The sequence below is a fragment of the Falco rusticolus genome, chromosome 12 (genome assembly GCF_015220075.1).
Source record: "Falco rusticolus isolate bFalRus1 chromosome 12, bFalRus1.pri, whole genome shotgun sequence".
Classification (NCBI taxonomy): domain Eukaryota; kingdom Metazoa; phylum Chordata; class Aves; order Falconiformes; family Falconidae; genus Falco; species Falco rusticolus.
This window is the reverse complement of record NC_051198.1, coordinates 8767708-8794490: the sequence shown is the minus strand read 5'-3', so window position 1 is coordinate 8794490 and position 26783 is coordinate 8767708. Positions and strand designations below refer to the sequence as shown.

At 41.0% G+C, this 26783-nt stretch overlaps 1 protein-coding gene and 1 long non-coding RNA gene across 7 annotated transcripts in view; one reads left to right on the top strand and one right to left on the bottom strand.

The window, feature by feature from the left end:
- Positions 1-439: 439 nt before the first annotated feature.
- LOC119156175 lies at positions 440-7647 on the bottom strand. Its single transcript, XR_005106991.1, has 3 exons — positions 7567-7647; positions 1541-1544; positions 440-450 (listed from the first exon to the last, which is right to left on the bottom strand). It is a non-coding gene; the product is annotated as an uncharacterized LOC119156175 (long non-coding RNA).
- KIF16B (kinesin family member 16B) overlaps positions 3359-26783 on the top strand; it is a 142559-nt gene continuing 119134 nt past the window's right edge. For 2 of the 6 annotated variants that reach the window (XM_037405678.1, XM_037405677.1), the window contains exons 1-4: positions 3367-3520; positions 19357-19426; positions 20427-20540; positions 24776-24892. In XM_037405678.1, the coding sequence (XP_037261575.1) occupies positions 3474-3520; positions 19357-19426; positions 20427-20540; positions 24776-24892 (348 nt within the window). In that variant the 5' untranslated portion in view covers positions 3367-3473. Of the gene's footprint in view, positions 3521-19356; positions 19427-20426; positions 20541-24775; positions 24893-26783 lie in introns of all 6 variants that reach the window. The other 4 variants (XM_037405675.1, XM_037405679.1, XM_037405680.1 and 1 more) reach the window with 4 other exon arrangements.

Genomic DNA, 26783 nt, shown 5'->3' with positions numbered 1-26783 from the left:
TTTTGCTGCTTCATGCCAGGCACGCTGTGGTTGCGTGAGCTGGTCCAGCTCCCATCCACAGTGGGCACTCAGTATGGAAGTGGAAAAGTGTTTTCCATTTTGTGACAGGATCTGCGCAGGTGGAGAAGCTCACTGTATCCCCTGATGGCCAGATGTCTCAAAACACAGTGTCTGCAGATGTACTTACTGAAACATGTATTTTTTCAATAGCTTTGCTAATCGGAGAGGGGGGAAGCATGACTGTCTGAGAGGAGTTGGTAGATGCTCTACAAGTTAAGCTACATATTGGATGACTTTTCTAGGACCCCTAACTGGTGCTGAAACATTTTATTGTATTTTTTACCACTGCTTTTTATTCTTTTCTCCTATTATGCATGCATGTACATGTCTGGTTTTTTCTTACACACTTTTTAGCTTATTCTTATCTTTCTAATGTCTTTGTGCTATTCCCTGGCAGCTTGCCAAGTGTTTCCCAGATCCTTTTATAAAGCTTTCAATATACTTCAGTCAATTTGCCCGATACGTTGGCGGGGGAACCCCTGCTGCGTGTTGGCTGCTGCAGTGTCAGCTCCCACGTGCACCAGGGTGACCCGGTCCTTGGCTGATCTTTAAGCAAATATTGCTCCTTATGTGATTTCCCAGTGCCTCAGTTCTTTTTTCTCCCATTGTAACACCTCTCTGGCACTGCACAGCTGATCCCTTCCCTTCTTTTTTAGTGCTCCTGTGACCTCCAGTTCGCGGTTCTCTGATGCTGGTGCTGAAACTTGTCCTGACTCTTTTCTTGCCCTTGGGGTTTGTCTCAGCACCACAAACCCCAGCTCCCTCCTTGCATCTTTCCGCCGTGTTTGTCCTTTCACTGCTGAAAACCTCAGGAAAAATCCACATTATGAATTCACTACTTTCTTTTCCATCTCCAAACCTTCAAAACTGTTTTTAATCTCTGCCTTTCAGGCCAGAGGTCCCATCTGGCTGTTGAAAGTCTCCTGGGTCTCCAGCAATGTGCTCCTCTCTTTCTCTCTCTCTCTCTCTCTCTCGTTCCTTTCTCCTGCTTTCTTATTACCAGCTGTACATTTCTTCCTCCCTTCTTCACTTCTAAGCTGCTGCACCAATGACTTTAGACCCCTCTTGTTCTCATCCCTCCTTTTCTGTTTCTTGAGTAAATTGAACACATGATAGTTTCTCTTTTGCTATTAAAACTACCCCGTGGACCTGACCTCTCTCTCTGAATGCCACCTCATCTCTCAGCTGATCTGATACATTGCCGGGGACATCACTGTTCTGGCTTCTTTCTTCATCCTCTCTCAACAACACGGCATCTCTTTTGGCCCTGCTTTTCAGCTGTTTCCATGCCTTCCCCATCCCCTTTGACCACCTCCAGCAGTCAGTCACCCTCAAAATCTCTCCTGTCCTGGCTGTGTTCCTCTGACCCTCCTCCTAGTGCTTCCCCTACACTGCTGGGCTGTAAACACGGGGTCCTTCAGGCTCTCACTTCCCCTCCTCTGTGCTCCTCCTTTCCACAGGTCATCTCATTCCTCTACACGATCCTGGTTACCCCTGATGCTAATTGCTCATCAGCTGATGTTCTTACTGTCACCTCCCCTTCCTCACTCCTTCCCCTTTTTGGAGACAGTAAGTTGTCAGTACGAGTCACTGCTAAAGATGAGGTACTTGGGTCTCAGACCCTCTTCTGTGTCTTGGCAACTGGGGTTTTTTGGCCCATCAAGCCAGTAACACCTTAATGACTTGAATGCAACTATGTTTCTACTGCATTTTAAATAGTGTTTCCATCCTGGGTGTAGTTTTTGGGCACTGACAACTCCAAACAACCAAAAATACTTATTATTTACGATAGTATTACTTGTCCTGCTTTTTTTACCTTGTATTCTTCACAGTTATTCCTTATGAGCCAGATGTCCTGCTGCGGCTGGCTGCTTCCCCGGGGAGGACGTGCCCTGCCGGTGCCAGTGGAGCGGCTGTCCCCTCCCGTGGCACTGGTACTGCGGCTGTTCCCGAGACCTCATTAGGGTCTCTCATTACATTATAGGGGTCCTGCCTCAGGCTGGTCCAGGCTCCAGCTGCTTCTCTGCTGACTGTCCCCAAGGCCGTGGAGATGGTGGTGTTCCCCATGGGAGCCCTGCTGCCGGCGTTGTGCAGGTTTGGTGCGAGGGCTCCAGCCCCCTGTGCAGGATGGGTCCCCTGGGCCAGGGGCTCACCCCTGCCGCCTGCACTGCTCAGCCTTGCGATGCCCCCGGCATCCCACATGGGTGCCCAGGCTGGAATTTCTGCAAATGCAGGTGAGGGCACAGCTCCCCATCACACGTGGCACCTTAACGTACATTTGCATTTACCCTCCTTTCCTTCCACTTTTCCCCAAGCTGGCTATAATCAGCTTTTTCTTGTTAGATGCAAAGGACAGAGTCAGTGTTGATGCCTGTTGGGAGGGCTGCTGTGTGCCCTATTATAAGCAATAAAAAAATAATAACCCAGATTTATTACATTATATACATAAATATTATTTTTGGGCTGTGATGCTCAGTGCTTAACCAGCCCTGCGGTGCCAGCCCAGCGCCGGTGGTGCCCAGCAGAGTGCGGCGGGGCCTGGGCGCACAGCTCTGGTTTGGCACCTTCTCTTAAACACATACATATGTGTGTATGTACATACAGGTACATAGAACCAAGAAGAAAAGAATATAATAGAAATATTAGATATATATCGATACCTATAGATACATGTGGACATACATATCTATGTAGACATCTCTTCCCCCATATATAGGTCTACATAGGTGTATATGTATAGGGGTGTGTATATATACAGGTGTGTGTATATATATAGGGCAAGTTATATATGGCGTGTATATAGGGTTATATATATATGCGTATATATATAGAAACCTCTATCTACAACTCTTTATCTCTCTCTATATAAAATGGGGAGATACATATTTACAGGGGTGTGTGTATATGCGTATATATAGGCATATACAGCTCCCCATAAATATATCTATATAGGCTATACACCTACCCACCCAAAAAAATTGTAAAAAAAAAAAAAAGTATAGATACGGCGGGGGACGGCCCTGCGGAGAAGCCCCTGCCCGCCCACGGTAACTGTCCCTGCCCCGTACCCCTCCCCCGAAGCCCCCCCCCGCCTTCCCCTTCCCCTTCCCTTTCCTCTTCCTCTTCCTCCCCCACCCCGCCGCGGCGGAGGGCGGGGTGGCGCCGCCGGGAGCAGCAACGCCTTACGACGCTGTTTGTCCGTGCGCCGCCCCCGTAGCCTCCTGCTGGGGCAGGGCGCTGCGGGGGGCGGGCGGCGGTTGCCATAGCGACATGGCCTAGGCCGGCCGGCGGCCTGCGCTCGGCCCCGGCGGGCGGGGCGCGGGTCAGCGGCGGGGGCCTGGCCGGGCGGGGCCAGGCCGGACCGGCGGCGGCTGGAGCAGGTGCGGGCCCGAGTGGGCCGGCGGGGATGAGCCATGGCGTCGGTGAAGGTGGCCGTGCGAGTGCGGCCCATGAACCGCAGGTGAGTGAGGGGCTGCGCGACCCCGGGTGCAGCCGCCGCCGGTGCGGGAAGCGCCGTGTGCCACCCGTGCGGCGGCGGTGACAGCCGTGCGGCCCTGGGGGCTGAGGGGAGCCCTGCCGGGGACTTCAGGGGTTGCTTGGCGCTGGGCTGAGCGGCTGCTGGGAGCGCTTCGCCGCCCGGCAGGCTGGGAAGGAGCTCCCCCGTTGTGCTGGAAGTGCGGGGCCTGTGCTGGGGCGCTGGGCTGCCCATGGTCTCAGGCACTGGGCTGCCCCATCCTTTTATAACGACGGAAAGGCCACGTTGGCGAAGATAGGAAACTGCCGAGAGGCAAGGGCCTGCCAGGGGTGTACGACCAGGCTTCTAAAGCGTGGGATAAAGCCCCTTCGTCTAGTAACTGAAACTCCTTCTACCTGCTTGCAAGGGATTAGTGTCTAGTTCGTTTGTAGCACCAGCTTTTGTGGAGGAGCCCTTAGAGTAGAGGTTACTAGTAGGCTACTTAAGCTCAAAGTATAGAAGAGGCAGTCTGCCTCGTTTACTGTGTTGACAGGAGTTTATTACTGCCTTCCTGAGAGGTGTCTAGAAAATACATACATTTCTTTGGTGAAATAAGTCTGTCATATGCACAACAGAGTTAATTTTGACTGATATAATTTGAGAACCGTTTGTAGAAGATGATCAGACTCTACTGGCAGTGCTTGCTCTTCTTCCCTTGTTCTGGAATGATGTTGCCAATTAAAAAGGAAAGTGTTTCAGGGGCATGGGCAGCCAGCCAGGCTCTCACCATTCCTTTCACTTGATCCGTTCAGGTATTTACAAAACAAAACTTGCCAGGTTCTGAAAGTTGGTCAGTATCTTGTCACTTTCACTGGGGGTAAACCAGACCTTATGGCAATGAAATTGATGAAGGTAGGAAGGGGGAAATACTGCTGCTTAGTTTCAAGTAGTTTAGGCCGTTTGATGGAGCAGAGTGGTTAGAGGCCAGGCTTGGTGAATCATTTTGTCAGCCCTCCTGCTTTTCTCCTGCTCCCTCCCTTAAGTTTCAGCATATGGTCCTTAGAAAATTTATATATATTATTTTATATATATATAATTATTCTATATATACACTTCCTTCAAATCTTTCTGACAGCAGGTAGCATAGATCTTTAAAGTATTGCTAAGACTTGTTGTTTGTAATGGTTTGGTAGCAAAGAAGTTTTGTTTGTGGACTAGACCCATGATCTGCGAAGAGACGAAAGAGACAGGGAAATGGAAAGCGTACGGCAGAAGAGAAAAGGGCAGTTAATTGTGATAGGCAGTGGAAATGGCAATTGATAAAAGTTTGAGTGGAAGTTTGCAAGTATTGTGAAAGAATATCACAGACAGTGACTGTAGGCCTGGCATCTGTATTGCATGTGGGAGGATAACTTGGATGGGGCTGGATCAGAGCATATCCAGAAAATTGTTCATGATCCATGAAAAAGACCAGAGCAGACAGAGGCTTGGTGTGATCAAAGCAGCAAGCCGGGAAAATAGTCTTTGACACTGTGTACTGAGTGGCAGTGGGCAGGCTGTGAATAAACTTATTCTGAAAACCAGTAGGCATCTGACTATGGGAATAAATGAAGTGTGAAGAGCCTTCCATTTCAAGTTGCCGAAACCTTGCTGTTTGCGGGATGGTGCTTGACGTTTATGAAACATTACTGGGAAGCTGGGTTCAGTGTTGTGGGATGTTGCTTCTAAGTCTTGATTTTTTCAGCATGGTTGCTGTTCAGCGTGGCACGTGGTACTGCAGCCTGGGAGCAGTGCTGGGGTCGATGGTGCTCCTTTGCTTCAGATAGTACTGGACTCTTGTGCTATATATTGTAAACCAGAGATCCAATAGCTTTTCCTGTTGCAATAGTGAAGGTATGGTGAACCCTTGGCTAGGAGTAGTAATCGTGTCTTGCTTACGTCAGTTTCCCTTGTGTCTTCTCTCAGCTGTGCTCCCTTCCCCTATATGAGTGACTGCAGGGTTTTGCAGAGGAAGGGTCTTTCTGCCTGTTCAAAGGAACTTTCCAGTTGAGTGTTCATTGTGCAGCACTTATTTTCAAAATCTTTAACCTGATACTGTATAGAGTTAAATTTAATTTTGTGTCTCTAAATTTGCTTTGGTTTGTTCAAAGCTTAATCATATAATGCAGCTTATTTCATGAGTCATTTTTAATTAGAGAAGACAGAGTTAATGAATGGTTATTGGTAAGACTACTGCATTATGGAGCAGTTGCGCTGTGTGGTATCATAGCACTGCTAATTGTGTAATAAGTCATGAACACAGATCTTGGAATGAATCATGTGATAGGAGGTTGTTGTTTAAGGATTACTTGCTGTTCCATGGCTTAGATGACAAACTTCAGTGTGGGGTTTTTTTTTTTTTTCCCTCCTCCTGCTATGATTTATTTCCAGTTGTCTTGTTTTCTCACTTGACCTGGAATTTATTTATTTCAGTGCTGTTGTTAAAGTCCTTCACCATTCTTCTTAAAGTAGTTAACATCCCAAATTGTGTTACACAGAGATTACACTAGAGGTTTTTGACTATAACACTGGATAACATAACAAAAATGATGCCCTAGGGCTTTGCAGTTACTACTTTGAAATCAGTTGTGAGTGTGAACTTAGAAAGTTCAGTTACTTGGTGAGTCGCCGTCTGTCCTTTGGTTTGCCTCATTCAGTACTGAATTGCAGGGACAACCTTTCAGTCTGTGCTTGTATTTTAATGTTTCTGCAGAGTGGCTAAAAACCTGCCAGCTGGCAGAAGACTAGGTTTTCTTTATCGAGTAGAAATCTGCAGCGAGGTGAGGTTGGGTGGTTGATGTATTTTGCTCTGGCAAGTTAATGGTTTTGGTCACTATTATTTCTAAAGTTCATTTTCCAAAATGGTCACTAGAAACATTCATTCATTGTCTTATAATTTGGAGGACTTGACTGGAGAATCCCATATCTGGCCCCAGAAAATGCAGTTTCTCATCAAGATTCTGTCGTTCCTCAGATTGGCTGTTTACTGGGCAAAAATATGGGGTTATAGAGAAGCGTAATTGGCTTTGAGGCACTTTTCTGTTCACCTGCTGAACTGATGATTTTCGGTTACTAGTTACTAGTCACTGTCTTCTGTACAGTGTGAGATATTTGGGATCCTGTTAAGCCTCATCTAATTCTAGCTCTCTGTTTTGTATCATGCACTGCATCTGCGCAGTTCAAATAAATACATTGCTTTATGTTCAGAGTCTTTTAAGAAGAATGAGGGGGTAATCTTTTCTTCCATTTTATGTTACACTTTCTCTGCAGGAAAACAAGAATTTTCAGTTAGTGTCCAGGGAAACCACTTTTATACTTTTTTGTCAGTTAAACCATCTAAAATATGCTAAATATGAAAAAATGTTTTGATGTTTAATAAAGGAAATATCAACTTGATCCTTTCAGATACTATCACTAATTCTTGTGCACCTCAATTTCTTACACCTGATAGCTCTGTTCTGTTTAGCTTTTACTTCATGGAGTAATAGAGGAAAACAAGCTGCTTCTGATTTTTAACTTTTGTAATCTGTTTCTCGCATTTGCATAAACTAATCATTGTACTTAACTGCTTGAACAAACCAAACAATGGTCATATGCTGTCCTTACCTGTGGAAGATGCAGCTAACATCAGAATATGGGTTTGCACTGCAGTAAGTTCTTCTTCGCTGTGCTTATCCAGTGCTCTCGGTGTTTTTAAATGTTTGTTTAGATGAGCCGTGTAGACTTTCCCACAGCTTTGTTCTTATTTCCAATACAATGAAATAGAAATTCCAATATGATTTAATTTTAAATGATTAGGTTTTTAGCCCTACCTGCATGTACACACTCCTTAGATTTGTTTTCTAAACAGAAGTGACTGATGGGGAAGGCAGAAATGCATGTCAGTGGCTATAGTGCTCTATGTGGTTATACAGTCAATCACAATTGTCGCATCAAAATGAACAGCTTTTATGTTTGATAGTGGGGAGACAGAGAAAATAGGTTTTCTTGCTTAGAGAAGACTGTTCTGTGACTCAGGAATTTGCTTGGATTAAAAGCTATGCGATACCAATACTTTAATCCACAAATACATTATGCACGATTATTCATTAGGTGTAAGACTGGCCCTCTTGATTTTACATTATTACACCTTTCAGTTATGCTTGTAAGTCTAACATGCGGAGCTGTTGTCAGACTACCTTGGGAAATGTAGGACCAACATTATATTATCTCTAATAACTGCTTGCACAATCCAAGCCTCGGTATCAGTAGCAAAGTTTTCAACAGCTCAAATTACTATAGCAATGCAAAGGACAGAGATATAAAATAAGCTGTTTCATTTTACAAGGGACATGTGACTAATAGTGTCTTTGTGGCAGCAAAAAGAGATAAACAAGTAAACAGTGAAGAGCCAGCTGAAGTCTTAATTTCCATTCCAAATGTTTACAAGTGATTTAGGTAGGAGTTTACTCGGGGTATGAAAGTTATAATTAACTATCCGTGCTTTCTAGATTTGAGAAGGGAAGAGACACATGGAGAATGTATTACAGAGTTTCCATTGCAGGGAAAAGGGGAATGAATTGGTATCTCATGATGAATTGCTGTGTCTAAAACGTCAGTTACTGTGTATATTTTTCATTTTCATGAATTTGTAAAGATAGGGCATTTTGACAAAATGTGTACAGCATCAGTGTAACTCAGGTAGAGTGAGAACAGATGGAGGGATTACAAGCAAGGACACCCACAGTGAAATATCATATCAGTCTCTGAAGTGCATGGTGAAATTTTTGCTGTGCCTGTTTCTGAACACTGGTTGTTGGTTGTTGCTCGTAAGAGGCATCAAGAATGATAGCAGAAATGTAACTCTGAGCTTTGATATGGCCAAGTGTTGCAGTACTGTCACTTTCTGAACTACAGTACCGATGAGGATAAGCCATTTATCAGGAACTGAGTTTGCTGTTTCTTACATTAAGTCTTTGAACTTCTGTTTTAATAATGGTGCCTGTGATTTGATTTATAATCAAGTATAATTTCTGTACTATAAAAATAAGCTGAAATACCTGTCAAGATAAGTAAGGCTTTGGTGTGCCTGGAGTGAGTGTACTTCTCTCTTGCCTCTGCCTTTATCTGTGGATGAGTCTGAATCCAATAAAAATCTGCTTCGATGCTGAGCTGGCAAGATAAACTAGCAGTTCTGAATGTAACTTTTTCACCTTGCCATATTTCTTGTCCAAAACCTTGAATCATTTAATGACCTCCAGCAGATTCTTCTCTTTGGAAAAGTGTTCAGAGTAGATACACTTCTCTCCCTGGAAGTAAGCTGTGCATATATGTATGTACAAGGGCCTTCATCAGTGTGCTGCTTGTGTGGTTAGCATTGGTTCAGTGCATAAATGTGTAAACTCTGAACTGAGTTCTTGGATCATATCAAGTTGATACTAAGAACTTGAAGTCTGAAATTAAGAGTGCTTTTGGTTTTGTAAGGTACATTAAAAATGGTTTTATTTTCTATTTGTTTTCTCTTACCTCTTCAAAAGGAGTTAACAGTAGGTAGAGTTGTAGTCTACAATATGGTCGTGCACACCTTCTCTGAACAGGTCCACTAGTCCAGGCAGGACCAGAGGGGTGAGCATCGTCATGACAAGAAATGTGTCATTTCTCCTTAATAATCACTACCTTTTACCTGACCTGATTGAAGATGTGCTTAGCGGGTGGGTTATGGTTGGCAATGGCTCGGCGATACCCGGTGGGTATGGCCAGGTTTTAGGGTGGCGTTAAGAACAGTGGGCTGCTTCGTTCATTTGGCCTTGCCAGCTCAACACAGGCAGGCTGCCGGACCTGAGAGAGCACAAAAATCTAGTACTTGTTCAATTGTGAGAAAGAAGTGTAGAATCTGATCCGTGTTTCCATACAGGTGAAATGAAATGATCGTTGTATGGCCCCCATGTTTAAGGTGTAGGACTCTGAGAGGAGTGGTGGGTAGGACACACAGGTATGCCTGTTCTGAAGGTGCTGTTGGCCCCTGGTTTTGATGGTGCTTGACTAGTGCTAGGGAGGCCTCTGCTTGTTAAATGTGGTGAGAACGTGTATTCTTCAAGCGCAGGTACCAACAATAAATTGTGACATAAACATTTGTAATTATGTGAAAATGCCCTCAAAGATTATCAAAGTCTTAGTGGTGATGGTAGTTTATGGCTGTTGTTATTGCTGTCTGTAGTTCTGGAATGAAGATGCAATTGAGCTAGCAGTGTTTGCTAGGAAATATAGGTGCTATGTATTATGAGGCTCCTCTAATTGGTATCTATCTGGATCATATATTTGAGAAAGGGATGTAGTAAGCTGTGTTATAGGGTTGCAAGCAGGCCATTTAAAAATTGAGGGAAGAGATCTTTCTCTTGAGAGTTGGGGAACTTGCTGTTGAAGCAAACGTAAGTAGGAGGGACAACTTGCTTGCAGCAGAGCATTGACTCAAACTTGTAAGGACTAGAGAAGGAAAAAAAAAAAAGAGAAGACCCTAGTGGGCTTACAGAAAAGTCTTGTCAGTGGCAAGAATAAGTAAGAGGTGATGGAAATCTTACAATCAATATAGTAGCATGGGAGATGGTTGGTGTTTAAGTTTTAAGGTTTTGTTGGCATAAGGGTAGTAAGTAGTAGATAAGTAATTCGGGCCTGGTTATGTAAGAATGGCATCCATGAAGGGGAAGGAAAACGCCAAAGTTATTTTACTTGGTAGTTGAAGTAGAACATTGCAAATAAAAAACAGAACAGCCCCTCTACTGAAGAGTTTGTTGCAAGAGGTCGTAAAATTCAGTATTGGGAAGGCGTGTTAAGGAGCGGGGTCTGATGACGGTATGGCCTTTGCTAAAATGAAAAGGTAAAGCCAAATAGAGAGGCCAACACCAAGGATGATAGTTGGCTGGGAATTGGGATGCTGCAGGTCAGGATATTCTAGAAAAACTTGTTGGACTCTCCTTAGGCTTTTCTACAACAGCAGGTGTCAGCAGTGCTGAAGCAAGCTGAAACTTAGGGGTACAAGCAATAAGGGAATGCTAGTGTTCTCTGATGGTTTGCTTCTCTAGAATTTCTCACCTGTTGTAAAGCACATGGTCTTTGAGGCTTGTTTTCTTCTTTGTTCTATGCCATTTTCCTCTGTGGTTAATCTATTGAAGTTTTTCTGCCTAAAGTGATGAATTCGAACTTTGGAGTGTGCTACAATCACAGTGCAGTTCTGATTTGCAAATATATTGCAAAGCCAAACACTGAAGTGGTGGTTGGTGCTTTCCCCAGCAAGCCCCTGGGTCAATATCTTATGAAGTCCTGTTTCTGGAACCTCATTATCTGAATTATGTTGGAAGAGATCTACAAAAATGATGGGAATTATTGATTCAAAAAATATTGAGCTACACGTGTACTCTATGTGTTATGACTACCGGAATAGATTAGGAGATGCAAGTCTAGAAATATTTGCAAGGCTTAAATGTTGAAAAGAAGAATTAAATATTTAGTTATGGCTCCTTCATAATATTGTGGAAGTAATGGAACGAAGCTAATAATGGATCAGCTTAAACAGTATCTAAGGAATTACTGCTAATGAGATAGTGCAGGTTGTGGATGAGTCTCCCGAGGGGAATGAAAGCCCAGGCAGTTGGGAAGAGCTCATTTCTTTGAAGAAAGTCATTACAGGAAACTATCTTGCTTGAATGGGAAGGAGAGACTAGACCTGGGTGACTTTTAAGTAGCTCCTGTGCTTGCCATTCTACCTCTGGCCTCCTCTACAGTGGTTTTTGCACAGCTTTGTATGTGAGAGAGATAATAAAGGGGGTATGTGGTCTTTAAAACAGGGGATCTTGCTGTTTTCATGTATCAACTGAGATATATTAGGGAGGAAGATTCTGAAGTGCAGAGCTTTATCCTTGTGTTGGTGGGCAGCAAAATGGAGCAGCCTTTGCTGCAGAAGGAGCTCTGAGTTTCAGCAAAACACTGGGTTCCCATTAACTGAAGAGTTAATGGTTGAGACTGACAGTTAATCTTGCATAAACCCTCAGAGATCAGGAAGCCCACATATAGCCTCTGTTTACATGAGCTTATTTTTCTGTCCTTTTTACTGCTTTAATGCAAATGCTTCAGAAGGTTTTCAAGCATGTGGGATTTGTCACAATGACTACCTTGTTTTGTCTGTCCCCCTCCCTAGCATTGAAGAACAAAGACCTTCCAGTGCCAGCGGGGCTGGAGAACAGTGGTGGTGTGGGCATGTGTGGGGCAACGTAATTAAACTGGTCTTATTTACAGATTCTAATCCCCAAAACTTCACAATCTTAAGCATTTTGAACTTAAAACCTAGTTTCAGAATAATGTTTCCTAGCTCATTGATTTGAGTATTATCAGACACATTGCCAGGTTACCTATGCATGTTTTATCTCTAAAATGATGAACAATAAAATACTTTCAAACTCTGCTTTTTGTTGAGATCTCCCTGAGACCAGCAGAGAAGAAGGTAAGGAGTGTATTGTAGCTTTCCTGATGAAACAAAGTGAGAGAAAGGTGAGTCTGATTTCTCAGGCTTTGTTTATTTGAAATTAAGACCGGTTTTGAAATAAATGGGATTAGCACTTGTCTGTTTTAACCTAGCTGAGCTCTTGGACTTCAAGACTCTTAGAAGTCTGAGTATCTGAAAGGCAGGTATTGTTGGTAAGAACAGCTGACTGAATTGAAGAGCAAAGTCCTCTATTTTGCAGTAGCTATGAATACAAAGCCAGGGTTATTTATTGAGAGGGTTTTTCAGAGTTATCTAACAGAAAGAGGGCATACATGGCACTTGGCATCTTAATTGCTGATGGGCTGAAGTTCTTACTGTTGAAGGCTCAGACACTTCAAATATTGGCTTTATGAAGACTCTTCTCCAAAGAGTTTGCATTGTAAATAAAAAGTTAATAGTGAGATAGAGAAATCTGGAATACACCCATCATTTTTCTGTATGCTTATACATTTGAAAGATCTTTGTACTTAGATAACTGAAGTCGTTTGTTGTTCAGTCCAGATTGTTTGGATGTGTCTCAGTAGAGGAAAAGAATGATAGAACAACAGCCTTATGGATTACTTGAGGGGCTAATAGATCTGTGAGGTTAGGCACAATTCTCCCCCACCCCCCACCCCCCCCCCATTTCTAATTTGAGGACTTCTTGCCCCAAAAGAAAAGGACACTGCAGGGAAGCAATGTTTGAATCATGCTTTGTTATACACAAGAGGTTAAGCCAATACTTTATGTCTTGGGATGGCAGGAGTAAAAGAACAGATCACAAGAAACAAGGTATTAAAAGCAAAATATCACATGGATTAAAATCCAGGTGTCTAGAGAAATTTCATACTATCATAATAGTTACAACAAAATTCCAAGATGTCATTCAAATCAACTTGATTATGTCTGAGGTTGTATCTTACATTACTTCTGCCAAAGGTGGGCATTTGCTACTTTTTCTTAAAGGCTGGCATCAAAAATGTGTGTGAGGGGGTTCACATGTGGATATCTTAAAACTTAGCTATGCAGGACTAGTTCCTGCTGGTAAGACCGTTACTAAGCCTGGTTTAATGCTCCATGTATTCAGGCAAAGTAGCTGCTGAGGTAGTTGCTAATTGAAGATTAAATATTTTTCAGGTTACTATGCAGTTGTTGACTGTGGAATGTGTGGATACAGTAACTTTTTAAAGTTACCTATTGCTAATGAATTAAAAATTTGCTTATGTGGCTACCCACAAGACCTAATCTGAGTTGCTGGGAGGTGAATTCTACCTGTAATATTATTGAAAATACAAATTTAAAAAGCAGATCAAGTACATGATTTAATGTAATGACTAGTCTGTATGTGTTACCACAAGAGTGCGTAGCTTCCCCCCAAAAGAAATGATTTGACAGAAGACAGCACAAGGACACCTGCATGTTCATGTTCCAGGAGAGCCTTACTGCTGTGGATTAAACTACTGCCTTTCAGTATTGTTGATAAAATTTATTCTTATGGCTGAAGGCGTTTAATCTAGGTTGTCCTTCATACAAGAGCTGATATGTGTGTACTAGTATATGAACTTAGGGAGTATTTCTGTTTCATGAGATATATAAGATTTCCCCTGTTTCTGCAGTCTCTGCCACTGGGTTTATTATTCTGGTTTCAGCTGCACTGTGAAAAAAGTTCTGGGAGTAGCAGAACCATCTCATTTAACTATTTGCAAAGTTTGCTAGTGCTTTTTATAAAACTGGTATCACAGAAGGGAATGTGGATATCATTATGTCTCCACTAGCAAGTTACTAAGATTATGTTGATCACAGAAAACCTTATGCCCACATAAAATGTGCTTTATGACAAAACTCTTTTAAAGTACCAAGTATGTGCACAGTTTTTCTCTTACTGAGACACAATTGCAATCATATTTCTTTTAACTTCAGTCCCCATGAATCTTTTCTGCTGTTTTCTTGTCTGGCTTCTTAAGGTGAAACTTGAGAGACGGCGCAGCCCGTCTGTCAGCCGGGTTGGTCTCATCTAGCAGCTTTTGAACGTGCTGGCCGAGGTCAGCTGGATTTGACAGCTTGGTAGAGGTCTTGAAGATAATGAAGATGTGTTGTTCAGAGGAAATGGGTTGCCGTAAAAGTCTGCAAAGTCTGCAGAGCTCTCCCGAATGAGGGGGAGGCTGCAGCCCTGATCAGCTACCAGAGCATCCGCCTAGGAACCTCCCTTCAAACTAAATCGGAAGGACATCTGATTGCAGTTGCTCTCCTTGATGTACAATTTGTAGTTGTTAACTTTTAGACTGTATTAGTAAAAACATAGCTTCAGTCATTTAATATGTGCTTGTAGCCATATCAGTTAACAGCATGGGGTCACTACTTTGAGCTCGGGATATGCCAGGCTATTGCCCTGCTATGGAGACAACTGTGATTTTTATACAGTGCAATCATGTAGTACTGGTGACTTTAAGCTGTAGTGGATTCCCAGAATCTTATGATTAAGCCAGATTACTTGACTTGTTCTGATTTAAGGTCTTAGCCAACATATTGAAACTACTTGTTATTGATGTTTATAGAAAAAAATATTTTAATCTAAAGGGTAATGAAAATTATTTTATTTTTGTATACAGACCACCAGATACATGTTTTTAATACTGCATCTAGGTGTGGAATCACATTTAAAACTAACATGCTATCTATAAAACAATTCAATAGGTATTGAAGAAGTTAAAACAACAAAACCAAACAAAACCATCTGGATAGGAAAGAGAAAGATTGCACCAGCTTCAGTTTTCCTGTAGTTACACAAAGTAACAAAGAATTTACTGTGTAAGAGGGGTTTTGTTTGACTTTTTAAAGCATATGGTTGAATAGACTATTCCTCTTTTAAGAGTTACTCAGACAAAGGAAAGTGCTCTTGGTCTGTGTAATTCAACGGGAGGTCAGGGCAAACACACAGTATGTTACAAGCTGCAAGAAAATGCCAAGGTCTTTCTGTGACACTGTGCTTGTTTTTCAGTTAAATCTACCTTGAATTGTCCTGGTCATTAAGCAACCCTCATGCTTTCACTTTGTGACCCCAGAAATACACCTGTGTAGTGAACAAGCAGAGTGATAAAACAGGAAATCCGTGACATTGTGCCTAAAATGGAAACATAAGGAGTAGCAGGCACTTTGCTGAAAAGAAAAGCCATTGAGCATGGTTGAGTTGCTTTTACAGGTGCTCAGATTATGTTTTTGAGTAGTTGAAAACAAAATCACACATCTGCTCTTCAGTATAAGCCTTTCACAATAGATGTTCCATTAGATGTCTACTGTTAAGTGAATTTCCAAGAGTATATTTTACAGACCTTTTTCTATTTTGACACAGAGGTGCTCAGCAAGCTGTTCAGGTAGTGCCTGTGTCCTTGTCTGTGCATCCTTGGAGGTGGGCTGAAGTGGTCTTTCGAAACACCATTTGGGAAAACGGATTGCATTTTCTATCCTGTCTTTTTTGGTTTCCCCCTCCCACCCCCCAGATGAAACACATCTCATTCTTTCTGTTCTTTTCCTGGCGTGGTGTCTGACAGGTATTACAGTAATCACAACTGATTCCCATAGTACCAATTTAATGGAAAATATAATATCAAGATTTTCTAATGGGATAAACTATAATGAATGCTCTAGTGTCTAAATAATACAGAAAGGATTTATAAAAAGCCACTGTTTAACGGAACCTTCCATTGAAGGACCTTAAAGGAAGGAACTTAAAGATTAACTTGGAAGAAGGCCAAATACATTTTGCATGTCTGTGAAAAGGGTTTTTCTAAAGCTTCCCTTAATTTATATGTGAGGTAATAGTGGTTTTCTGTGCTCTTGTCCCTTCTCTCTGTGGAAGGATCTTCAGAAAGTCTTGTGGAGGACTGGGTGAGTGATAAAATGAACAGGGGTCAGTGAAAGTTATTTTGAAACCTGTAGATACTGCTAACATATGGCTGCCTCTAGTATGATTTCAACTAGATGCCTGTGGAGGTGCAAAAACCGCTCTGGTCTTTGCCCTGAAAGTAAGCAGGGGATATAAGGGAAGGAGAGGAAGAAACTGGCCATAGAGATACCTTCATTGGAGCTTTTTCCATGAAGCTGCTGGGTTTTGATACAGCTGCTGAACTACCTTCAGTCTGGGGAAGTTCTCATAAGCCACATGCCCCTTGGGCAAGGTTTTAGTAATTTCTCTTCAGCACAGGTAAGCCATTTACCAAGTTATCCCATTAGCAGACAAGTATACTAGTTCTTTTAAGCATACCTTGGTACTAATACTGATACTGTTTATACTAAAGTGCCAGTATTATTTGAAGTCGTTTTTCTGACACCCCTCCCTCCACCCCCCCCCGCCCCTTTTTTAAAAATTATTCTTTCTACTCTCTTCCTCGCAATTAATTGCTAGATGACTAGCTGAATGTAACAATAGTAGAGGGTTAATAACAGCACAGGGCTGATGTATGTCCTTATGTCTGTGCCAAGAAACTTGCTTGTCTGATCACTTTGTAGTTTGGTTATGGGTCAGGCGATCACGAGTTACAAGTTTCCTTCCCTTGTGATCCTGGAACTCCATCCACGTGGTGTATGAAACAGCAGCGAGAGCAGCCCGGAGGCTGGCCCTGAACACTGCTCTGTGAGCAGATTGGGCGGGGGTGGCGGGGGGAGCAAGCTTTCTTAAATCATCAGAGCGTTAATTGTGAATTAGTTTTGGCAGCCAGCCCTTTTACATTGCTTTGTGATGAGGGGGCTGGAATTAACGGGGCAGTTTGGTTAGTGGCTGGGGCTTGTCTCTGCGCTGAGGGAGGGCTAGTGCTTCCTATGGATGCTGGTTGCAGTAGGGTTCTCCTAGCTCTGAAAGTTCTCAGAAGGGTACCTAACGCTGCAGTACAGCTGTTTACAGCCTGAACCTTTAATTAAAGTGGAACTTGCAATCAAAACTTTTTTGAAAGTGACTCAGCCCCTGCTGAACTGCATTAAATGAGTCCCTGGAAATAACTGGCATCACACAAGCAATTGTTTTTGACGGGTTCCTCTCAAACTCTTCATGTGTACAATAAATTATACTTGGCTGTCTTGAAATGAAGCTTTAGCATTTGATTCCCGTGAATTCTTTCCACTTCATTCAGGTTGACTTATTGATTCTGATCATAGTATTACTGTTTCAGGTTGTCCTCTCCCTATGCCTTCCCATACAAAAAAGCAAAATTCTGAATTCTGTTCATGATTTTTTTTTTTATTGGCTATTGCTCTACAGGGCCTTTTTTTCCCTTCTTTTTTTCTTTCTTTCTTTTTTTTTTTTTTTTTACTTTGAAATTTTCATTCTTTAATAAAATTTAGTAGTCTTATCAGTGTTATCACAAAAATTAATGTCTATAGGCTTCTCAGAATTTTGTGTAAGGCTTTAAACATTTTGCACCAGGTTTCCGTAATATGGAGAGCTGGCTAGGTTTGGGAAGGAAAGTACCAGTTTTCCTTCATACATCTCAAGCATGAAGAAATTGAGACAAAAAAAGGAGTAAATCTGGCCCAAATGTCTTCCTACCTGGAGTCCTTCCAAACTTCCTAGAGCAAGCAGGTCACAAATCTTATTTGAAACAGATTTACGTAGTAAGATAGACCATTTAATTGGGCCACATGACTTATTACACCTTCGCTGAGCAAATAGCTTCAGACAGGTAGAGACTGTTGAGGAAGCAGGATGGGTGGCAGCCATCCGCAAGCTGCGTTATTGTGATGCCAAAATCTATTTCCTACTAAAAAATACCATTGGACACTTCTCTGTTTCCCTGTTTGTTACCTGTAGCTGTATTTTAGTCTCTTAAGTGTAGACCTAGTAAAAGCTGCTGAGGATGACATGGAAATGAGTGAAGGTGCATCTCTTATGGCATATTTTTCTGTGGTAGATCTAAACTCAGTTGTATAATTAATGCTGTAATTATTGCAATTATATATTTTTATTAGCTTAGAAAAGAACTTAAAAGTGCTTACTGAAGTATCAGTACATTATTTGCTAAATCTTTATTCATTAATATAGATTTTTAAATGCGTTTTGCTTTTCTTTAGAATTTCTTCTGGAAAACTGAATGTGAATGGAGGGTGGGTACACAGTCAGCTAAGGAACATAGAACTGGTGATCCAGTGCACCAAGAGGAAGAAAGTGTCACTGAAATCCTGAACTTGGGTCTCCTGCTACTAGGAGGAAGTTTCTGTTTCTCTCTCTCTCTTTTTTTTTTTTTTTTTTTTTGGTTGGTGCAGTGGATTTTTTTTTTTTTGGTTGGTGCAGTGGATATCCAGTAATTGCTGAGATACCATACAATATGGTCAAGCAGCACTTCAAAGCCCTCTGCTTTGTCAGGTGACTCAGATGGTTTTGGAACAGGGGTGTGTGTTAGATTTGGGAAGAGAGGTTTTGTATGGTGTATATAGCAGTCTTCCTCTTCTGGCTCTTTCATGTGGATGTTTTTAATAACACAGGAGATGTTGTCATTCAAAAGCAGCCTGCATTACTCTTATGGCCAACTATAATGAAATCCCATCTCTAGCAAGCAGGTTGATACATGCTGGTTTTAGACACTAAGGTAATGATTTTTTATGATAGTTTTGAAAACAGAAACATATGATGTGAAATAGATGGCAGGTACATGAAAACACTGCTGCAAAACTAGACTCTTGCGCACCGCCCCCCCCCGGCCCCAGAATTGATGTGCTTTGGAAAGCAACAAACCCATGTAACGCTCCCTTGGTAGCAGAGCCGCTCCTGCACAGCTGTGATGCATCACAACTGAAAAAATAAATTGGGTACCTCATTTCTAAGAGAGTTTTAAAATACTGGGGTTTTGTGGTTTAAATATTTAGTCCCTGTTTCCTAGGCTTATGGGTAAATGGGAACTGCTGCTAGTAGGGTGGTGGTAGGAGGCAGGGTCTTATCTCGTAGTGTTCTGTTTCGCAGTTCCTTAGAGCCATATAATTGACTTCGCTGGGCTTTGGATCAGACTACTTCAAATTAAGAACAAACCACTTAATTGACTTGCAGAGTCAAACTTCTGAAGCAGGTTTGCCCAAGCTGCTGCTCTGTTTCTAGATGATGGGATTTGGAGGCAAGCCCAAGTACTTCAAATATATCCCATAGCAATAAATAAACATTGGTCACAACAATTAAAAAATGACTTATAAATGAATTCACTGGATAATTGACTGTTGCAAGCAACCTGTTGAGTGGAAATATGACTGTAGATAATTGTGATATGTTTTATTTAACATATTTGTCTTTTTCCTTTCTTTTTTCCTTCCCGCCCCCCCCCCCCCCCCCCAGGGAGAAAGACCTTAATGCAAAGTTTATTATTTCAATGGAAAAAAATAAAACTACAATCACAAACTTAAAGGTGAGTAAACATGATTTAAAAAAGGAATTCCTAACTGAACTAACTGAATAGTTGCCAAAACATGTCTGGACAAACAGTGGTGCTCACTGCACTGTGGAGAACAGCTTTAATTTTTAAAATACAAGGTTGAGATTTTTTTGGCAAATAGATTTAACTGTTTATTTGCTGCGCTGTGGTGTTCTGAAAACCACTCTACGGGCTGTATCTCATAGGTCATTACTTAGCTCAAAAATGAAAGCCAGCAATGGAAGAGAGGTACCTGTCTGGTAGCTATTAAAACTTTGCTTCATCTGTAGAAGAAGTCTTCTGGAATTCCCATGAAAGTGAACTAAACACAAAGTACCCACCACTTGCTGTAATATTTTGATGGTATATTTTAGCATTTCTTTCAGCAAGAGAAATCACGCACAGCAAATATGCTTTTGGAAGACAGTTTCCGATGACAAATACATGAAAAGGAATTTCACTGTGTAGTTTGTTTAGACTGATTCAGATAGCAGTGAATATTGCTGAAGTATAGTGAGCTGTCATGCCTTGAGCATGATGATAGCCTTAAGCAGCAAGTATGTAACAGCACTGTAATTATGACTCCACACTGAAATGCTGTTAACAATGCAAAGGTCTCTTTGGCTCCTATTAATTATGTGTGTAGGATAATCCTTTATTATAATCTGAATTTCATATACAGGACTGACATAACTGGACATAAGTATTGTGATAAAAATGTACCGTGGTAGGAGTAGTAAGCTAAACCCCAAATAATTCCTGCTGTGCTATCTTGTAACATGACTGTCCTTCTTGCTGAAGGGAGTATCTGTTGCTGATTTCTTCACTGATGTTGGAGTACTAGGCTAACCTGTCAGTATAAATTTCTAAATGTGTATAGCCTTATGTTGAATTTGCATTCTGATTATTTATTTTAAAACGTTTTTAATTGCTTCATCAGGATGTATCATACCAGCCCTTTTTTTTTTTTTTGGTATTTTTATTTTTTAAATAGGTACCAGAGGGTGGTACTGGAGACACTGGACGAGAAAGAACTAAGACATTTACCTATGATTTTTCTTATTTCTCAGCAGACAGCAAAAGTCCCAGCTTTGTCTGTCAAGAAATGGTAGGATTTCTGAATGTTTATTTTTTTTCTCCTTCCTCTTTCCTTTGGCTTGAAAGCATTCTTTGAAACTTCTTTCCACTGCTAGTGCTTCTTGTGTAATTTAGAAATTCCCTAGGCACCTGAGAATTTGATTTTTTTTTTTAAACTTAACCTAATATTGTTAAATTTCTTCTTTCTAGTTCTCTGATCTGTCTTGTAAGGTCAAGTTAGAAAACTTCCTTGAGAGCTAAATTTGTTTCTGAAAAGCATTTTTGAAAAAAAACCACTTTTAAAAAACAAGCATGTATCTTTAACTCACTTAGACAGAAACATTCCTCTTATCTGGTTGAAGTGTTTTTTGGGTTTTTTTTTGTCCAAAAGTCTTGGTACACCTTAAAGAAGACTCCTATTTCTCCTCCCTTGATTATTCAGCCTAGGAAAGGACAAAATTGCCTTTCTTCCTGCACACTCAGAACAGAAAATCAAACTCAGAGCTATAGGTATTACTTAAATGAACAGATAGATCCTCCCTTGACCTCATATTTCATGTGAACGTTGAACCTTTTGCTGTTTTACATTCCCAATAAATTTATTAAGTAAAAATAAAGTGTTTTGTGATTACTGTCTTCTCTTTGGATTTTGTGGAACTTGGGGTGCTGTACGCTTCAAGTGAGAGTATTTATTCCCCCCTTAGGATAATGCAAGGGTTTGCTGAATATGATGTAAGCTACTTGGATACATACCTTTTTGGTATGTACCTCATCTATTCTGTAACCTCCAAAATCAAGGATAGTGGTATGGCTAATCCTAAAAGCCTCAAAATTAAAACTAATACTAAGAAACAAGAAGTTCAAGCCTATATAAAAAATATTTATGAGAAGGACAAGCTTTGCTATTATATTTAATGACTGTAATTGAAAGGAAATTTATACCTGAATTTTCTATTTAACCATCAAAGTGGTAGGTCCTCTTTTTTTTTTTTTCCTGAAAGCTTCCTTTTTTATTTCACTGAGTTATTAGTTAGTTATTATTAATCCAAACATTTGTTCATCTATATTCTTGAACTTCCAGCATTGTTATTACTTGATGATACTCATTTAAGTAATACATTTTTTGCTATATTCTGTGAAATATCAAGAAGTATACATCTATTTATACATCTGTTTGGGCATTGATGTGGAAATATCCTAATTACTTAAGCACTGTGGCAAATTTAAGTAGTGTATTTGAGTGCAATAATTGGAACCCTAGTTTCTGTAAGCAGGTGTTGCAGGACATATGGCTTTACTAGAACTTTAGCAAATGCTTTAAGCTGAACATTTAGAGAATTATTTATTTTAATTAAAGCAGCTTTGATCATGTATTTTTTCTGATCTCATTTTAACTGAAACTTGAGATTTTGGTGGTGGTTCTACAGACACAACAAATGTTTGCCTTAAGTTTGCTCATACAAATTGATTAGGGACTCAGTTTACTATTGGTTTCATGAAAATGCATATATTTCTCAGTGATAACTGATACCCATATTCTCAGTTCTTCCTGATATAGATGAGTACATCTCCATAAAACAGCATTATTGATGTTTCAATGCATATTTGGAAAAGTCTGCAAAAAGTACCATAAAAGTAGTTATAGAAATTCTTCTTAAGCACCAATTGTAGCTTAGCTTTATGGATATTTAATTCTTGGATGATTTAGGTAGCTGTTTCTTTACCTGACTTTAGATACTTCTAGAAAGCTATGTTAGATGAGACTTGTTAGAAGAATGCCAAGAAAAGAGTCCATTGTTAGGCTGTTGCTGTTACAATGCAGTTTTTTTCCAGAATCTGAATATGGTATGAAATAATGAAGTTAATTCTTGTTAAAACAGCCATTTGTAAAACTTGAATTAATATAAATGTATATCCAAGTTGTATCCTGTGTTGGTGTCCAATTTCTGCTTATAAGTGATAAACTAAGTTCCATATTTTAAGTTTTTTAATTTGTGCCATTTTGCCTGTTTCAGAGCAAAGTTGAGGCAAGATCAGTATAACTTACCTGTGTCAGAAGCTTAGAGGAAAAAAAAAAAGAATTAAGATACCCATATAGGGATCACTGCAGCAGCCTTGAGCAATGATTTTTTTAAAGCTGTGAGCTTTATGTTTTGTAGTAATAGGATGCTAACAATAAATCCTAAGCATGGCTTAGATGTCCATGTACAACACCCTGCTATTACAGTGTGCCCCACAACCCCAGACTGCCTCTTTCATCCTTCCTGGCAAGAATGCTAACTTCATTTGCTCAGTCACGCTATTACTGTCCCTGTGTCAAGTGTTATTTTAATTACAATGTGAGCAGCACATGGAAAACAACAGGAATTTTCAAACCGTGGGAGTGCAATTTCTGAACAAATGCTGCACAAGCTATTGTTTTGCTTGTTACTAGTTTCATATTTAATTGGAAGACTTTGTAGTTAAGCTTTTATCAAGTTGCTGAAGAATTTCCACTTTACTGCACCAGTGGCGTAGAGGGGCATCTTTCATTCACATTCGCCTTGTCATGGAATAAAATTGATCTTGATTGTTGGTATTGCAGTTGCTTAGTGTGCTTTGTTCATGATTGTTATATTTTTCCATTTGAAAGGCAGAAAAATATTAAATGGAAGTCTGTCTAATATTTCATGCCCCATCAATATGCCTTGTAGATGCAAAATGTGCTTTAGAATTCAAAAATAGAGTGGGAGTGGCAATTTACCATCAGGCTATTTGGTTTGTATTTCCAGAAGAGAAATAAATAAACTTTTGTTGTTTACTGCCCTTTTGTGACAAACGAGTATCCCAGACACTTGTTTCTGACAAAGTCCCATCCTAACAATGACTTTTCTTCTAACCTGTGTGTTAAGCCTCTGTTCAGACAACACTGACTGTAACTGTCCTATGTACTACCTCAAATCACTGTGCAGGGTATGCACACATTTTTAAAAGGGAAAATGTAGTCAAAACGGTGCATAAGGAATTGGTGCAGGTGGTGAGGTAAAAACTTGAACATAGACAAAGGGAAAAGTGGCAGGGGGACTACAGGAGCAGTTACTCAGGGGAGAAAATTCAACTAAGGTGCTACTTTTCAAATGACAAACAAAAGGGGAATTGTGCTTTGGCTCGTCTTTATACTCCTTTGCTCAAGGAAAGGTCAAGTTTGAGTATTCCAAAGGCATGCTTGCAACTGAGCCTTAATGATTAAAGAAATTAACCAGCAGTCCTTCAAGGGAGGAGTAGCATGATTATACTGTGCGTGTGCCATTTGCTGTTAATAATTACTTGTACACAGTGTTTAATTTAAACCACGTTATACTGTGGTCTAGTAGCTAAATCATCTGAAGCATTGATGAGACTTTTGAAAATCGTGTTTGTATTGGGAGACTCAGATCAATATTTTCCTTGAGAGAAGTGCTGTGCCAAGTGTTACTCCTTGCCCAGCGGGATATGGATGGAAATGAGGGGTATGGCAATGAAAGGTCAGGAATCTGGGAGGGGTACTGGAGCCAATATTGCAGAGGATGGTGGTGAAGAGGTCTGGTGAGAGATGAAGTTATTAGGTGAGAACAGACTCTCATAGTGGGATGTGGAGGAAGGATCTTTACCAGTTTGTAGATGTTGAAGGAAAAAGAGAACGGGCTAGCTAATGAAAGAAGGTTACTTAGCATATAGAAAACATGTTTCCATGTTTGTCAGCCTAAAAAGTATTGGTACATAAAAGCCAGTTAGGGAGGAAATATGGAGAAAATAATGGGCCGTTTTCTTACACTTGGTTAAAGGAAAAAACCAAAATCAAACAAAAAAACCCTCTAAAAACAGAAACCAAGAAACTACCAGGATCACTGAAACATTATTTGCAGGACATGGAGAACTGGCAAAGATACACAAAGTGAGTAGATATTAAAAATAAGGAGAAGTATATTAAGTGTCTGGGATTACCTTCTTTCTACAGCTCTAATTTCTTTCGGCAGCATTTTTTGTTCTTCCTCATGCCAAGCAGATCTCTGCCAGAAAATGAAGTATAAAATATACTGTTGCAAGTTGCAGTGCTGTAAACTAAATATGGTTGTAAAATTCAGTATCTTATTTGAAGTACTAATTTCCTGTCCTATAGTAAATATCATCGATGATGCCAATAGCTTATATTGTGGTAGGTTATTGTTTAATATTTGCCATGCTGGACTGATAAAAAACTTTTTTCTACAAGCTTTTGTTGTCTTAAAAAACTTTCTTTGCTTTTAGGTTTTCAAAAATCTTGGTACAGACGTGCTTAAATCTGCTTTTGAAGGTTATAATGCTTGTGTTTTTGCATATGGACAGACTGGATCTGGGAAGTCCTACACCATGATGGGAAATGCGGTATGTTGTATTTTCATAGAATCATAGAATACCAGGTTGGAAGGACCTCAAGGATCATCTGGTCCAACCTTTCTTGGCAGAAGTACGGTCTAGACAAGGTGGCCCAGCACCCTGTCCAGCTGAATCTTAAGTGTCCAGTGTTGGGGAATCCAGCACTTCCCTGGGGAGTTTATTCCAATGGTGGACTGTGAAAAATTGTCCTCTTGTGTCCAAACCCAATCTCTCCAGGAGTAATTTGTACACATTACCCCTTTTCTGTGTGAATCCTTGTAAGAAGGGAGTCTATCTTTTTTGTAGCCACCCTTTGAATATTGGAACGTGTTGATTAAGGTCTCCGCTAAGCCTTCTTTTCTCAAGGCTGAACAAACCCAGTTCTCTCAGCTTTCCTCTTATGGCAGTCTTCCCAGTCCTTTGGTTGTCTTTGTGGTCCTTCTCTGAACCCTTTCCAGCCTGTCCACATCTTTTTTGTATAGTGGAGACCAAAACTGAACACAATTCTGGGCATGGCCTGCCAAGCGCTGAGAAGAGTGGCAGAATGACTTTATCTCTGCTGGTCATGCAACGCAGCATCCTGTTGGCTTGCTTTGCTGCAGCAGCACACTGTTCACTCGTATTGAGCTGGCTGTTCACCAGGACCCCTGTGTCCCTTTCCACAGAGCTGCTCCTCCCCAGCCAGGTAGACCCCAGCCAGTGCTCCACGCCTGGATTGTGTTTTCTCAGACCTTACATTTATCTCTGTTGAACTTTGTAAGGTGTTTGTTAGCCCACTTTTCTGCCTATTCAGGTTTTCCTGTAGGATGGCTGTCCCTTTTGAAGTGTCCACTTCCCGACTCAGTATGGTGTCATCAGCAGACTTGTTGAGGGTACATTTCATCCCATCATCCAGATCACTTATGAAGATACTAAACAGTGTTGGGCCAGGGGACCCCACATGTGACAGGCTGCCAGTTTGAAAGGGGGCTGTTTACCACCCCCCTTGCGCTGAGGCCCGTCACCAAGTTACCCCCCACCACACAGACCACTTGTCTAGACTGTAGTGCATCAGCTTCTTCAGGAGGTGGCTGTTGGAAACTGTATCGAAAGCCTTGGAGAAATCCAGGTAGAAAATGTCCACTGCTCGCCCTGCGTCAGCTGAGCAGGTGTTTTTTTTTTTTATTATTTTTTTATTTATTCTGTAGCAATGCATTGAAATTAGGCTATTGCAAGAACACGGTTTTGTGAAATTATTACTGATACTGTCTATCTGCTACTCACCCTCCATGTAATCAGAGGTTTCAGAAGCTGTTTGTTTTATAGGTAGATACATACAGTTGGAAGACGTGTCTTTCAGTAATGCTCTGTCATGTTGGACAAAAAGCAATAATTTTTGTTCAGTAACAAACCCCAAAATTGCAAATGTTTCTGCTTATTTTCTATGCCAACTCAAGACAAGAAAAAAAGAAGATAGGGGTTTTGAGAACATGGATGATGAGCCCTTTCTTAAGAGATCTGTTTTTTAGACCTCTTTTTAAAGGGTCAGAAGATTAAACTAGCTCCTTGTCCCCTGTTTAGAGAAGGCCATCAAGTGAGGAGTAGAAACTGGGGATGAGAGTAGCTAAATGTAAGTTTCAGCAAACCATTATAAGATGATTGAGTAACTTTAATTTTAAGGATTACGTCCTGTTGAGCACTGCAGTGAAGACTCTGGAAGATGAAGGTGTGATAGGGGGAATATTTGGCAGTTTTTGAGTAAAGGATGGAAGTAGTTTCTTGCAGTTGCCTCCGTGCCTGTCCAAGGACAGAAAGAACCCACTAAACTGTTGGGAGTGGAGCAGTTTAAAAGGGCCAGCTGAGATGAAGCCTGTTTGCCAGGCAGCCTCTACAGGTTTCATCCCGTAAGGTTTAATCCTTG